At 41.4% G+C, this 16,615-nt stretch overlaps 1 protein-coding gene across 1 annotated transcript in view; it reads right to left on the reverse strand.

Annotated features, from left to right (window-relative positions):
- Positions 1-397: 397 nt before the first annotated feature.
- WDFY4 (WDFY family member 4) overlaps positions 398-16,615 on the reverse strand; it is a 114,260-nt gene continuing 98,042 nt past the window's right edge. The window contains exons 55-63 of the mRNA XM_063163594.1: positions 13,990-14,202; positions 13,313-13,460; positions 12,714-12,871; positions 11,008-11,166; positions 7,872-8,051; positions 4,788-4,973; positions 4,097-4,184; positions 1,795-1,906; positions 398-808 (exon numbers count right to left, since the gene is read on the reverse strand). Of these exons, the coding sequence (XP_063019664.1) occupies positions 742-808; positions 1,795-1,906; positions 4,097-4,184; positions 4,788-4,973; positions 7,872-8,051; positions 11,008-11,166; positions 12,714-12,871; positions 13,313-13,460; positions 13,990-14,202 (1,311 nt within the window). The 3' untranslated portion in view covers positions 398-741. The remainder of the gene's footprint in view (positions 809-1,794; positions 1,907-4,096; positions 4,185-4,787; positions 4,974-7,871; positions 8,052-11,007; positions 11,167-12,713; positions 12,872-13,312; positions 13,461-13,989; positions 14,203-16,615) is intronic.

Below are 16,615 nucleotides of genomic sequence, written 5' to 3' on the forward strand. Positions count from 1 at the left end.
AGAAAAAAAGGAAAACTAGTGAATATGTTGACTAGCCATGTCAGATCTTTCTCCTCACCAATTCCTTACATTTTACCTGCCTTATTATAAAGAAAAAGTCAGAGATAGGAAACATTGCACCATAACACATGTTCACAGAGGTGCTGGATAAGGGCACCAGCATCAGGCTGGGAATTCCAAACTTCACTTTGCAAGCAAAACAGCCTTTCAAAAGGCATGCATATATTTTAATGCAAATTCAGGGAGAAGGGAAGAGTAAGAATGGAGATATTAATATTCTTGCATGTCAGTGAAGAACAAAAATACTGGGACATACTCATTTACCTGTTTGAAGTCCAAGTATTTTTTATCCCATTATATTAAAAATGCAATATGTTATTATTAAGCTACACTGCTCTTTGGCATAATCAAGGCAGTTTTATTTGCTAAATAATATTTGTGAAATACAATGTATTATGTCAAATTCAGTATCTAAAATAACATTTTAAATACAAAAGTTTTCCCAAGACAAATACTACAAAAATCTCATTGTCTATGTGCATATCTGTCAGTTTCTCTCACAACTTTGGGGTCCAGTGTCTAATTTAAATTATGCTTGAGTCCAGGGTCAGTCCAAAAACTCCCTTAAGATTCAGTCCCCAACCAGAGGCTTCCAGTTTCTCTGCTTCTCTCATGCTCTGAAGGATAAATTTTCTCTCCATCCAAAAGGTTGAAAAACCAAGAAATCTTGACTGTTTCTTCCTACCCATCCACAGACCAGCAGTAGAGTCTTCCCCAGTCATCACCAACTAGGATCTTGGATGAATTTCTTGAGAAAGAGAGAAAAAGACAAAGAAAATCATGTTGAGGAAGATGACACAAACAGGATCAAGGCTTTTTCTGTATGTGCAGCAATTAGGAGGATGCAATATTCAGGGGTGAACATTCTCTTTAAAGTTAAAATTAAAGACCCATGTTATAGAATATTCAGAGTTTGGTAGTTCAAAGATTGAGCTTAGAATTGGATCCAAAATTTCCTAGAGTTCAGTGGGTGAGTTTAGGACAACTTAACCAGATCAGAAGGTCTCAGCCTTCTCTGAGATTCTATGGATGTTAAATAATCTGCCGACCAGATTCAGAATTCAGACTTGTTAGCACAATGTCCTGGTTTCAGCCAATGAAACCTCTGCTGCATGCAGTGCCACCAACACTAATGAAAGTAACCCTCACCCCGAACGTTCCCCCTCCTTTCAATGCACATCAACATCACACTAACTGCTCTAAGGCTGAGCATGCAGAATGCAGGGACGTTTTATCAGCTGTCAAAATTGCAACACTTTCAGAGAAAGAGACAGTAAGTTTTTTTCAGTACATCATAACATCCTGGAGTAGGAGATAACAACAAACATTACAGCCAGATGACTGCGGGAGGGGCTTGAGTAAACTGAAATACTGCTGGCTGTGCAAACTGAGAGGAGTTGAACAGCAAAGCTGTCCTTTGACCAAAAACTTCCTGTTCACATTTTAAGGAGGTAGTATCTCCAGCAACTCCTAAGACAGGAGTTATTTCCATGTTGCAGAGATGGTGTAGCAGCTACTAAGTTCTACAGCTATTCTGGCCAAAAGCTGCTGTTGCTCCTGGCTTGTCTCCTACCTATCCAATGACTCCCCCAACATCATCCATTAACGTAGCCAGGCTATCTCCTCGGGGGGCTGCTTTTGGCTACAAGAGGTCCATCTGAGCTCTCAAAAGCCCCAGCCCGAAGGAGCAGCAGGAGCCCAGCCCGGGGCCCCTCTGCTGGGCATTTTCCCTACCTGGACACGGCCAGCGCCGTCACCGCCGCGCTCGTCCTGCTCGCCCGGCCAGCCAGGGCAGCGCTGGGGTTCAGCTCCCGACAGAGAACAAGATGTTTTCCACACCTGTTACCTGTTGTGCGGTTTAAAAATAAATATTTAGAAAGCGTCTAGGGGGCAGCACGGATGAGATTGTTATTATTTACGGTCAGCAAGTTGTTAAGTTGAGAACAAATATATTTAATCTTGGCCTGTGCTGTTGCAAAATGGGCCCATCCCAATTTAATTTGTGGCTATGATAGTTACATGTGCTGACGTGCGGCGGTATCAATTGTGTGCTAAATTGGATTTGTGTATTATTGCTTTCTAAATTGCATGCCTAGTTCAGCAAAATTGTTCATCAGTTTTCACTGGCTCTGTGCTTAATAAGATGCCCCACAATACTTTGCTGCCAGGATATAATACAGCCTATAATTGCCTAGTAAAAAGAAATTACATAAAGCCCTAGTATTATCAACTTATCTAAATCTGCTCATAACAGAACCAATAATTAAATGCTGTGGACATTTCACATACACACACATACATACACACACCTAACAACATAACACAATCAGTTACTCTGGTCTTTCTAATGACTGTGTTTCGTATTAATTTTATTTTCTTTAATGCACAGAAGGAGATGTGGGAATATTTGGTCATTTAAAATAATTCTGTAGTCATCTGAATAGGTTAAGGGAGTATGACCCTGCTTTGATTACACCTTTCAACTCTTTATTAAAGAATGCTGTTCCTGTATCCATCTGAAAACACACAGCCTTATGCTCATGTTCAAACAGGTGCTGTCTCTACATATCACTGGATACCTGGGGTGGGCACAAATCTTTTCCAGTCCTCTTGGACGAAAACCACAAACAAGAATGTTCCGCTGTGCTCCCATGGATGGCTTTTAAGTCCTCATTTAGAGAACTGCTTAAGATATACATTTTACAAATGGCTAAAATATCAATCTGTTAAAAAACATGCATTTGGAATTATGCCTGGAAAGACCTGCCATGGGAAGTTATAGACAAGAACTTCAGATATTCTTAAATCAAAGGAGAATTTTCTATAGGTAAAGAGAATCCACAAAATGACTACAGGATACCACAGGGATTTTGGAAAGATGTTAAGTCTTTAGCTTTGACTTATTGACAAAACATTCTTCGATTAGAGATGAGAACAAAAACAAATATGAAGTTACCACAGCCAGACTATCTCATATCTGGCATCTCAGGTGTTCTTACACCTTTCCTAGAAGCATCTGGCTCTGGCTACTCTGAGGCATGACAAAAGGTTTGATAAGCATCTGGTTAGGCCATTAAACATACAGAAGCATATTGGAAATGTTTTCACATAGCAATCTAAGCAATGCTGATGCCAAGTTCCATGAACAGCCCTTCTGAAGATCTCTGTGGTAATGCCCAATTACTGTATAATATCTTTCTTTTTGGAGATGTTACATCTATAGCTCTATATTTATGCAAATTGGGTGCCTAAAATTGAAGTAATAGAGAATGTCTGTAATGAGGACCACAGCAAATAAGTGGAGTAAATTATACATAATAGCATCACAACTCCTTTCTCATAGAAAAAGCGCTGGGAAAAGAAGAAAGCTGTGCTATTTAGGCTGTGTCTTTAAAGCTTTCTGACAGGTTTCAGCTCCTGTATTTGTTAGCACAGAGAAGTGAGCTTGAGTTGTTTTTAGTTCCAGTCAGCACCATAGTCCCACCATCTCATTAACCTCAGCTCTGTGAGAACTCCATGGTATCAGCTTCAGCTGCACACAGCCTTGAACAAACAGCTCCAAGCACTAGGGCCTGCTGCTGGCCTCCCACCAGTCTGAAGGACCTCTGACTTGTTTTAAGGTGGCAAAGACAGCAAACCTCTCTGTTCCATCCCAGAGCAGGATCTGGCACTGCCCACTCTGCCAGGATACTTTAGTACAGGCCATCAGCAGGGGTGCCCAGGCAGTGGACTTCCTGCAGCCAGGACTATTTCCAGCCATTGGTTTATAGGTTCATGCAGAAAGGTCTTCTGAGGTTGGCAGAACCCCTGGGAGAGCCTGTGCAAAAGCCTTCAGCTTCATCCAGGTGTGCCCATGAGATGGCTGGCTCAGGTGTGCTCTCTGTTGCCCCCCACCACCGTGGCTGGTCACAATGAGACTGCACCAGTTGCCCACACCATCTCCCCTTCACACCATGGTGCTCACACCCCCTCTCCCCTCCTCACCACCAACCAAGGCCTGCAGCACTGGCTCCCAGTAACCCCACTGCAGTCATACCTGTGCTGTCCAGCTCTTCCATCACCCCACTCTGCGCTCTCAGCCCAGCACCTTGCTCTGGGGTGTTGCTGTATTTCATCTTCCACAGCTGTGCCAGTGAGGGGGTAAACATGGAAAAATCATGGGTGGTAACAATGAGAGAAAGATTCAGCTCCTGCTTCCCAGCAAGAGAATTGGACTTGTAACACCAGGATTTCACAGCTGTGTCCCTGTCTGTCACTGTGCTGCAGGGTGTCACACTGGAGGAATGTATGCAGGGAGCTGGTGGGATTGCAAGGCTGACATGCTATCGAAAATCCCAGTAACCCGGGAAGTTCACCTACCATACTGGAGGCAGAATCAGCAGTGAATTCCTACTCATGAGAAAGTATGTGTTAATATACTGAGATGTGAACTCTCAGAAACCATATTCAAACATGTTATTAAGGAGTGACAGAATTTTTGCTTTCAGAATCACCCTAGGAGAGCACATTTTCAAAATTCTCCCTGAATGGCAAGAAGTCCTCTTGACAGGAGGATAAAAGTTGATAGGAAGATAATATTTGACTCTGATTTTCATTTTTTGCCCTCTGCTGCACTTAATAAAGTGTCAGGGATTTTTAGTAGCTCTGTCCCTTCATTTAGAATAAAAAATCTCAACCTCTGGTGTACATTGAATTAGGATTCCTTTTTCCCTCTCCCATCCACCTACCCTGACCACTCCATCTGTGCTTCCTGTGATGATGATGCTGCGTGTGTCCCAGTCCATCACTTCAGCAAAGCAGCAGCAGGTCAGGAGGTGGCAGCTGGGGCTGCAGGCAGTGCTGGTGCTTGCCAGGGGCTGCCCATTGACTGTCCACAGGTACAGCTGAGATCCCGCACAGGACACAATGTCACCCTGGAACACAGCAAGAGGCAATTTGTCTCCAAGCCCCACACTCATCCTCCTCAGAACTTTTAAATGCTGATTAGAAATTGCTGAACTCCTCTGATGTAAATTCTGACCATTGTTTTCTCCATTGGGCAGAAGATATAAACCAGACAAAGCAAAAATTTTTTTTTTTTCCATGAAAAATTCTGACACTTTTACATCACAGAAACCTGAAATAACTGCCTCAGATCTAGCAAGATAATGCAGAAAAAGGGGCTTTTCCCCACATTTTTAAAATGAAAATATTTAATGAAATGTTCCCTTTCTGTTTTCCATAAAATCCAGGCTTTTAGTAAAAAAAGCAGACTGACAGTCTGACCCAGTGACCATCAGGGACTGTGCACAAGCAGTGCCTAGCACAGGTTCTGGGCCAGAACTAGTGCTCTTATAAGTTTTACAAAGAAGCATTCCCTGACACAAGGACGTGGTGTTCACCTGCTTAGCTAGGAAGCCTTTGGTGATTCCACAATCCTCCTCTGCCCCTCACAGGGAGCTCACTGTCATCGCATTTCTGCACCGTGTTCTGCACTGGACCAATGGCCTGCTCTGCATCCAGTGCCCTGCATTTGTGATGCAGAAAACTTCCTTTGCACCTCTCCCCTCCACTCCATGCAGGTGCAGCCTTACCAGAGGCTGCTTGTAAGGAGCAAATACTCAGGTTAGTCTTCAGGGAAACACAAAGAGCCAAGAGCTGATGTGGCAATTGTAAATGATCTAATCAAAAGTGCATTTTGATCAAGGTGTTTTTAATTGAAATTCGACATGACTTTTCTACTCTTGATCTATAGCAAGAATCAGCTAAATAGAACCTCAACAGCAAAGTCATCTGATTCTGAGAAAGGACAGACATTTAAGTGTAGACACATTAAGGACACATTTAAGTGTGCCCTTAAATTAGCAGCATGCATCTGGTTTAAGTCAACTAACACCTTACTTCACTCCTGCCTCAGTTGGGGCCAGGCTCTTCACACTGCTGGGCTGAATTCTGGAGATAAAAAATGATGGCATGTTCAAAACAGAGCTGCCAATAATTCAAGAGATTAAATTTCAGCTATGTTATCTGCATGAGAGTACGTGATGTCCAGGCATTTGGCAATAATCTACAGTGCTTTTCAGGTCTGGATCAGGGATTTAAAACTAACTTAAATAATTACAGCAAGCTTTTAAAATCCTCCTTAGTTTATGAACTTTTCAGGACAGTTACTATTTTGCACCTACACTACACAAATACCATGGAGTTTGGATCTATAGATGGAACTTCTAGATGTTCAAGCAACTCCAAGAATCATATAATGAAGAGCTATATAGGGTTCTTATTTCAGTGGTTTGTTTTTTTTCTTCAAAATTTTGCTTTGAACCATTCTGAATTTTTCAGGAAAAAAACCTTGCTACCAATCATGTAATTTTGTGTCAATCAAAACACTGTAGCACAATGGAAACACTTTGTTTCTATTTTCAGGTAGCTTTACATAAATATAGAGAGAAGAATTAAACAAAAATTACATTTCAGAATTAAGCGTTCTGTTTTGCTAATTTCAAAAAGAATTTTTTAATCCACAAGATATGGACCTTTTTATTTTCCTTGAAGCTTCAGTCATACTTTTCTAAGGTTTTTCCTCTATTAAATGAATTTTGATATACTATTGTCCAAACAGCTTGCCCTTCAGTAAAGTGGATATCAGTCATTTGGATCAGTCACCAGACTGTTCCTGGCACAGACTGTCTCAGTTTTGGACAGTTCCAGGAGAGCAGATACCTGAAAAGGCTGCTGTACTGGCTGGGGCAGAATGGAGAGAGCTCTGTTCCCTTGGGATCTCCAGCAGCTCTGTGCCAGCCCTCCCTTCATTTCTGAACGCTTGGCACTGCTTCAGTTCACTTCACAAGGGACCAGCAGGATATTCTGAGCTGGCCTGCTGAGGCCACTGGCCACTTTACACTAACCAGGACTGCTAGGGCTGGGGGCTGAGCTGGCACTGAACAGACAACTGAATTCCCACCCTCAAATTGCTAGCCATCAGGCTGCATGGTTAATAAAGCTCTGATAGGAGATGACTGCTTTGGCACAGACCGAGTAGAGAATATCTGCCTGGTTTCTTACTGCTATGAACTCAATTTTACTTTTGTACAATATCCAGGACTGGATTCAACCTTGAATTGTCTGAGCAGCTGAAATCCTGTTTTGGTGTATTAGCAGAGAGAAAAAGAACCCAAACAAATACGAAAGCAACATTTTTGGGATGTAGAAGGGTGGGAGAATAAAAATCTCATCCAGAGTGTTTGCAGTAAAATCCAATACAGAATATTTTCCTATCAACATGCATGCAATTCTGGCCAGGCACACACCACAGATTTGTACCCACTGCTATCAGGAGCTCTCCCTACACCTGGGAGTAGAAAGGGAAGGAAAAAGTCAGCATATCATTGCAAAGGTGTAAGGCAGTTGTCACCTGAGCTGGCAGACTGCAGTCTAGCGTGTCTCAGCTGCATGAATGCGCAGCTCAGATGTGGCTCTGCTGCGTGAATGTCAGAAGGAATTAATTAAATAACAGGGGCAACAAGGTTATGGGTGAGCCAAATCCAGGAGGTACTAGGGTAATACTTCATGCTCCATAAACTTAAAGTTGTTTAATCCTGCTATCTATCTATCCACAGATGCTTCTTAGCTACTTAGCTGCTCAGTCTAAGATGTTGCTTTTAGTGCTCGCTCTCATCATTAAAAACACTATTAGCAATCTCAGTAGAAAGAAAAAAAAAAATCAATGTATCAGACTCTCAGGATGTTTTTATGTTGGGAAAAGCACCCATTACGTTATCATGAAATGTTCATGGATGCATCAGAAGAAAGATGATAAATGAAGATCTTACTGTTGAATTGTTGATGGCAACAGAGCGGAGGCTCTCCTCGTGGGCAGGAAGCTGGTTTATGAACGTCAGCTGGTTCAGGTCCCAGATGATGCACGTTCTGTCATCAGACCCACTCACAAAGATGCTGTAGGCTACAGATGCAGCAAGGCAGGTCACTGCCTGAGTGTGTCCATACAAAGCCTGGCGGGGAAAAACCAACCAATAAACCACAGCAGACGGTGGGTGATTTACTAGGGAATACCTCATTTGCTTAGTAAGAACAAGCAACCCAGTCATTCTTTGGAGAACTGAAGGGGGAATGAGGGGGAAATACCAAAGGATATTACAGAGAAGCATCCTTGTCCTCAAGTCATAGCTGAAGAAAGCTGAGGGTCCAAGAGATTATTATATGACTTGCCCAAATTACACAGTGATTCAGGCCCCCTGGCCTACTCTTCAGACTCTAAGACAGTGCTTTGTGCTCAGCAAGAAAAAAAAGAAAAAAAACCACTTCAGTCCATGCAGTTTTAACTAATATTTATGCTTGGAAATTTCTCAATATTTAAAAAACTTTTTGAAATACAATTTATCAAGATGCAATTCAATAACCTTCTGAGTCCTATTTTTATGTGTATCTGAATGTGTATTTATGTGTATTTTTATGTGTATCTGAACAAGTACTAATACATTTCTAATAATGGTTAAGAGGAGAAACAGCATTTATGGAGAATTCTTGCTTTAAAGCCATGCAGGAATGCCTTTCTCTTTCATCATTACACAATATTCTATTGTTGTTGTTGTATAGGGAGACATGAGGAGTGCCCAGTTAAACTTAGCTTTATTTAAACAGTTTCTTTAAAAAAGAAACATGCTTTAGGCATTTTAACAGCACAGGGAGGAGGCATGGATTGAAGTATGCTGCTAACAATTGTTTTATGCAGTGTTCTCAAGATCTGCACACAATTACAGTATCAGCTTCAACCCAGCAGTCTCAATACACATTAATGAAAAAAGTTTCATGCTTTTGACTCCCTACATATTTTCATTATCGTTCTGCAAAGATTGACAGATTTTTCCTTAATGGGAAACCTCCTGGAGCATATTTGCATAAAGATCTCGAGGGCAATCTCCAAGGTATTTTAACAAATATCAAAAGACATAAAAGAGGGATGCAAGGATCACTGCAAGGATGTTTAGTCCATGAAAACTTAAATCAAGTTTGACCATTCTAGTTAAATGTCTGACAAGGACACAGACACACTACAGACAAGCTCCACACCTTCCTGAGAGGTCTGTGAGGCAGAGAGCACACCTTGCTCAAGTGTTTTGTTCGGCCCAGAAATTCTGGCGACTGGATTGCACAGATCCCTCTGCTAGTAAATTGCATGGATCAATACTCAGGCAATTACACTCAATCTTTAGTGTTCCACAAAACTGTGCAAGCAGATCCCACTAGAGAGGCAAAAGCTACTTTTTCTGCAGAAATATAGTTTCTGTACTTTACTACATTCCAAACCAGAATGTGTCAGTCCCATGAGACAGCTGGTAAGTGAATAGCATCCACTTTATAGCACATAAGCTGTTCTTAAGCAAAGCTCACTCTCTCAGAAAATTTTTTTGTTCAGCAGAAAAAGCACCCACCATGAAACAGTGAATTACAGGAAAGCAGAAAATAATTCACTGGAAGACATTTAGAACCATAGTTCAAGTTTACATCCCATCCAGACAGTCATAAAAAGGAAAAAAACCTCTGCTGGCAAAGTAAAGGAAAAAATACAAAATTTGTAATTGCATGATCTCATACCACTTTGTGGATTTTGGGTAATACCAAATTAATCACAGTGGAACACATCAGCAAAGCTGATTTTAGATTGTTGAAGAGAAAGACATTGTAATGCAGATAAAAGACAGCATCTTGGGTTGTCTGAAACTCAGACTGACCCCCTAACTGTTTAGATGCTGATGAAAATTATTGCTTATGATTTTCTCTGATGCTATTTCTTCCATTTCTATATTCATGTTCTCCTTTGGAATAATAACCAGCTGAATTAAAAGGTCATTAGATCTTGTCTCATATTTCTGTCTTCTACAGCATTTAACATCATAAACCTCAAAAGAGAGGCTGCTCTAAAACAGTTTCCCCCCCTAATTTCAACACAAATTACAACAGGAATTTCTGGTAAATGAAGATCTAAATACTTCTCTGGCATTCCAGCAGACAAAGAAATTTTCACTTCATTTAATGATAAATAAAATATGTTTTGGCTTAAGGTAGGAAGAACATTGAAATATCTGAATACCTCTCCAGAACAAACAAACAGAAGAAGCTTCTAACACTTGGAGACCTTGGCGATCAATGAACCCTTTGTCTTCCTAAAAGTAGCAGAGTTTTTTAATCAAGAGTATCTTCATTTCTTTCGGGAAGAATGGCCCCATGCTACCTTCCAGATATGATAGTGGCATACTCTAGTTCTACTAGTTCTACTTGTAAAGCTGAGAACTCATCATAGCTGAACCACACAAATGTTGCATGAGAATTCAATTTTGTAAATGAAATAGCATGTATACAAGCAGTTGGTGACTATAGATGAGCTCTAAATCAACAATCACTTCAAGGCTTTGGATAATGAGGTCAAAAACTATAGCATTCTTGTTGGATGCATACCTCTCACACAGAGTGACAGATACATCTTCTATGTTCTGAATTCAGGCTGAGAAAAAAGAATCAAGAACTTTGCCTGGCCGAGGCTTCATCTCCACCAGCTAAGTTTGCAGGATATTTTAGAGATCCTGTCCATTGCTGTAGCAGCCCAGAACAAATTATAAGCATCTCTAGGTGATACTTGTTTCTGAAAATAACCCAAGGGCTGCACTCCAAGAGAGGAAAATATGCCTTATCTTCATTATTTCTTTTATCATGATGAACTTTGAAAATGCTACTAAAGGGAAAAAATCCACCAAGTGGCACTCATAGTGACCAGCTGTTGGTACAAGGCATATTATCAGCTCCTGCCACATAGCTGTCACATGCTTATTACTGCCTTTTTCCTGCCTTCTTGTTCAACAAAGGTGGTTCTTCCTACAATCATCTGAGAGATAAAAACCTTATTTTCTGGGTTTCATCAAGTTTCCATATCAGAAAAGCCAGAGTATTTACCTGTCTCAGGTTTAGACATTTCACTTTGTCCTTGACCAGGGAGAATTCCCAGACACACACAACTGAGCTTGTTCCAGATGTGATGATGGTAGTTGCTGAAGGACACACTGCACAGAGGCACTTTCCCCAGTCTGCCATGCACTCAAATGTAGTCACATTCTGTACAAGAAAGCATCCTTAAGTCAAATTCTCACTGGGTGATACTATGTACTTATTACTAAATGACAGATTCAATTGTCAAAACCGACCCTCCATATTTTAAACATAAGAAAGAAAATCTCATCATAACCAGTCTCTATGAGAGCCCAGCTGTGAACATGTGGACCTGCATGCAGCCATCTTGCAGGGACCAAACAGGAATGCTGAGCAAAGCTCAGTATCTCATGTCTTAGGAGATCTGGGTCCCGATTTCTTTCACAACTTCAGCAAAGCTCATTCTGCCAACCATATTGTAACAGAAGGCAAACATTCCACATAGATGAAAAAGAAGTCTCAGGCTGTGATGGCCACTGCCAACAGGGTTTCTGCCAGGCCCTCAAACCCTCCCTTATTTGGATTGAAAAGCCAAAAGACAAAGCACTAAATTCCATTCTGTGCTCTGTTAGCAGCACCCAAATCAGTCTAAAGCAGAGTCAGGTCTATTACACACTGCTCCAATCACAGCACAAGCGTCCTCCTGCACATTCTGCATTAGCTCTGCCCCACACGGCTGGGACAACACTCTGGTGCCAATGATTCTGGTGGAGTTGGATGGCACAGATACAAACCCCTGCCACAGACAGAGCAAACCTTTACCTACCTACAACAAGGACTAAAGTTTTTTATAAGCTCATGTCCACTGACACTGCTGACCAGAGAAAATTCACGTTGGACTCTCAACTATTACTCACAATGACTGTGCAATCACACTCACTATGCTCAGCATCACCCTGAGTTTTGAAGGGACAAACTGAATAATTGATGCCTGCAGCAACACTATGAACTGCTAAGCACTGATTTTATTAGACAGGGAGCAGAAATTAAAATATATCTCATGGCTTTTTCATTTCCATAGACTTTGGGTATGTCTGTAAAAACATAATGAATGCCACTTGCACAAATATCCAAGTCAGTATCTTGCTGAATAACATGTTATGCTATTCTGGTAACTAAGCTAACTCAGAATTCTTTGCATAGCGTTGTCCCAAATACATCCAAAAATCAGTGTATTTATGGCAGAGGAAGAAACTAGATCTGTCAAGTGCCCTAACAAGCAGTGTGATGATATAGACCATTTATTTTTAACAGCAAAGAATTAAGAGTATTAACTTCATTATTTTGAATGAATGCACTGGGCTATGCTAGAGCCTGAGGGGAATTGACAGATGGGTCTGCCTTAATTCCAGCAGAAATTTCTGCACAATGAAATTTCTAATCAGTGACCAGGAGACCTTGTGTTGTTCTTATGACCTATGGACAACACAATCACTAGATGGAAAACTTGGGATAATTTGGAGGCAAATGCCATGTTTTTGAGCAGTTTAAAATAAATTTAAACTATCTTGGATATCCAGCTTGAGATTCTTCAAGAAGGTTGACAGTGAGAAAGTCCTGTACAGCATCCTCTGAAATCAGCTCCCCAACAGCCTCTGAAATGGGTGCCCAAACCAGTCAAAGACCACAACCTATAACTAATTTCTTGAATTCTTAGAGTTTTTCTTATTTACCTTCTCAGATCCATAGGTGCCAAAGCAGCAGGTGAAGTCCTCAAATCCCCAGCAGAATGTTTTACTCCAAAGAGGAGGAATCAAAATTTTATTTTTTTCGACAGCCAGAATGCCTTTCTCTGTATGAACAATGTGCCCAATAGCTCCCTTGGGATAGTCTGGCAAGACAGAGAAAATATTTAATTCTTTTGAGTTTAGAGCATTTATGTTTTCTCCTTGCACAGCTTGTGTGGTGAGACTGACAAGTCTCACATCTGGGCTCAGTGCTTTGCCCAGGCCCACAGACAGAAATCCACTCTGAAACTGCAATTCCACACAAAACAGTGGGAACACTCCTCTCCAGTGGACAGCATAAATACAGGTGGAGAGGGTGACTTAAAAGAAAAGTTGTTTCAAACTCTACAATTGAAGTTGGAAGAAGTTTTCAGCGCTGACTCCTAATACAAGGATACAAAAATCACAATTGGCAGAAGGGATCTTGATTGAACCAACCCATACAAAGCTGTGAGACTACTTTCATGATCTTGAAAATCCAGATTCATCCTTTCCAAAAAATGTTACTTGGTAGCTCAGAAAATGGAACCCAGCCACTGAGGTACCTTTTATGGTAACTGGTGAGAGCTTCAGATTTTGCAGACTGCTCACAAGAGGAGGCAGAATTCCACTTGAGTGAAGGAACAGCCCAGACTCTCTTCCTGCTGAACCTTTCCCTTGAGCATTCCTAGATGGATGTGGCTTCGTGAAGAGCTAGAACAAAGGAATGTCATGGAAAAATAAATCTCTATTTGCAAGACCGTGCAGGAGAAACACCTGTTTAAATCCTTAATCACAGACTCCAGGACCACCATACATAAACCTCTTAATTAAAATAAAACCTTACACATACTGCTTTTTCATCAGACTACATCCCTCCACCCCTCAGAGAGACAGAAAGTTAATCCCAACAATTGGATGAGAAAGAAAACACAGGTGAGACTTTGAGCTGAGGTTTAATTGACTATACCCATTCCCAGACTAGTGATAACTTGTGTGGCTGTACTGAAGAAGCAGAACCCAGAGCTGATGCTGCAGCTGTATGGGATACAACAGGAGCAGCATGGTTGAGAAGTAGGGGTGCATACTGAGGTAGTACCCAGCTTGAAAAAGCCTACAGCTCATCTTTCAGCAGATTTACCTCAGATGGTGTTTCTCATTTAAGTTACTATTACTGGTATGCAGTAAAAACACTGTAAGATCAAGACAGATTATGTCCTCTCTTCTCATGATGAAGTGGTACCTGCTTTGGTATCTGTCCAAAGTTGCTGATAAATCCCAGGATAGTGCCCTTAATCAGAGGATCTTTAATGTTGTTGAGGTCTGTCTTGTCTCCATAGAAGTAAGGGTGGTAGGTGTTAACTGCCTCCACTGCAGCTGAGCCATGCTGCTTGTGGCCAAAAATCAGATCGATCCAGCGATGAAGGTGGGCACTCACATAGTCACTTTCCAGTGCCTGGAACCAAAACAAAATTACTGAGTTCACCAGACTGTGTCCTTTACAAATGAATTACTGCTTTCCAGTCCTTGCTGGAGACAAATTCTCTGCAAGTCAATCATCACACTTCTCCACTACCACCATTGTCAGCACATTCTTGTAAAACACTAAAAGAGACTAAACTGGACCCCCACAGGAAACAGAAGGACAGGGTGCCATGTTTGACTTAACAGACACCAGAAGCAATATCCTCAGAAACAAGAAAGGTAGGTTCCACAAAGCAGAATGAAAGCATTCCACAGATCTTGGCACCAACAGCGATTGGCAAGTGGATTAATAGGACCAGAATGAACAATTACTACTGGACACACTGGAAGAGATGCTACAAGGTAATATATCCACCTAAATGCGAGCTTCGTAGAAAGCTCAATGCATTCACATAGGAAAACTTGAGCTTAGAAGATCCAGACAGCAAGTTCATAAGCAGGGGACACGAGTTCAAGCTGAACCTGTGCCCACCACCAGGTTAGCCAGCCTTACTCATGAGGCTTCACTAAATACCAGTGCTCCCACCAACACCTGCCTCACCAAACCTGTGTGTTTTCCCAAACAGCCTTGCCCAGTGATTCAAGCAGCAGTGTCAAGCTTTATTAAAAGCACTTTCCTATCTCCGAATCATTTGACTGAGTAATCCCTGATGTTCAGTGAAAGGTCTTCCAAGCAGACCAGCCCACCCAAAGCACAGCAGAAATAAACAAACTAATGGGATCCAGAACAATGGCTCATTTCACAGAGCAGGCAGTTGCCCAGTGCAGCTGGTGTAAATGACCGTGCCCACAGCTATAATGATCACAGGGCAGCTCACAGAGCAAGCACAGTGTACAATCTGTCCCTGAACAGGCTCAGAACTCATTAATAAAAGCAGTTAGTCCATGAATTACAAACTGTAAATTTTGACTGGCATTCCTGCCAAAGCAAAACAGAGCAACTAACAGAGCTGAAACTGTGCAGCCTCTCAGAATTTCACTGAGCACTACGGCAAACCCAGCCAGGAAGGGAGAACTTGTGGTTTAGGGAGGAAGTAAATACATTTATTTAGTGGACTAGATTCCTAACTTATTAAGCATGAAACAGGAAGCTGTTCAGAGTTTTATGTCAAGAACAATTATTTACTCTCATATCCCCTCAGAACAGTGTCAACCTCAATCTGTTTTATGCACCAAACTCATTGTGAAACCTCTTAAAAATGGCCACAATGTCAGTAATTGGTACCTCCAGCCTTGTGGATATCATCAGAGGAGACAGAAACCCTCATGTTTCAGAATTCAAGATCTCTGACTCCTCACTTCAGGGTTAGACAAAATCTTCCAGGCAGGTTAATTAAGATTTCTTGCACTCCCCTGTGTAGTACCTATTATCAGCTATGGTTGAAGAGACAATATTGCACTGACTGTACAGGAAATCTGATCAGGTCTGGCAAATTATTAACACAAGTCTATAAACATGATCTTTCATTTGCTAAGCTGTTCCTATTTGAGATTTAAATTAATTTATCAGCTGTGCCAATGTTATTAAATAGTACAGCCCAGTGGAAGCAGTTCTGTAAACAAATGGTAGAGAGCACCCAGTATCCACATTAAATGCACTCTGGGGGTTTTACTTCCAACTAAATCCAGATTGTTCCTGCAGGCTGAATGCTACCAGCATGTGGAGCACACAACTGGAGTGCAGTTTTTCCTTAATTTCATCCAAAACAAATCTATTTCACACAATCTGAGATCATTCTACAGTGGCACCAAAAACATGCTATGCAGTGATGACTGTAGTTTGATTTCCAAACTGCACCTTTACCCTAAAGCACAAGGCAAAAGCAAATTTCTCCATTGTATCCAAGTGCCTTTGGAGTGTTCATCATTACACAAGCAGTAAAGAGCTCAGCAGCTTATACTGCAAACAACACATAGAATAGACAGGATGTCTCCCTGTGTTTCTCTTTAAAAAGCATCCATGTAAAATTGCAGCATCTTTTAGTCACACATGATTTTTTTTTTCTGCAGCATAGCTGGTAGGGAAGGACAGTGTTGCCCTTCCCTTTCCCTGGGAAACAGACATTGAGCACCTTGGAAAGGCCACAAGACAGAGCATAAATTCATCACAGCTGTACACAGCAACAGTCTGTGTGCACTCACATGCAGCTCACCCTAAGAAATCTGATGTGGTAATGCAGGAGCACTAGAGAGACTTATATCAAGATATTATACTGCAAAGTCTGAGTTCACTGCAACAATCTTCACACAGAATTGCACTTGCATTCACTTTTATGTAGCAGATGACATCACATGGAAGACTTTCTAATATTAATAGATAGCACTAATTGCAGTAAGTCTCAGGACCTTAAAGCTATTTGCTTTCAAATTGCCAAGGCTGACTC

The sequence above is a fragment of the Melospiza melodia genome, chromosome 9 (assembly GCF_035770615.1).
Source record: "Melospiza melodia melodia isolate bMelMel2 chromosome 9, bMelMel2.pri, whole genome shotgun sequence".
Taxonomy (NCBI): domain Eukaryota; kingdom Metazoa; phylum Chordata; class Aves; order Passeriformes; family Passerellidae; genus Melospiza; species Melospiza melodia.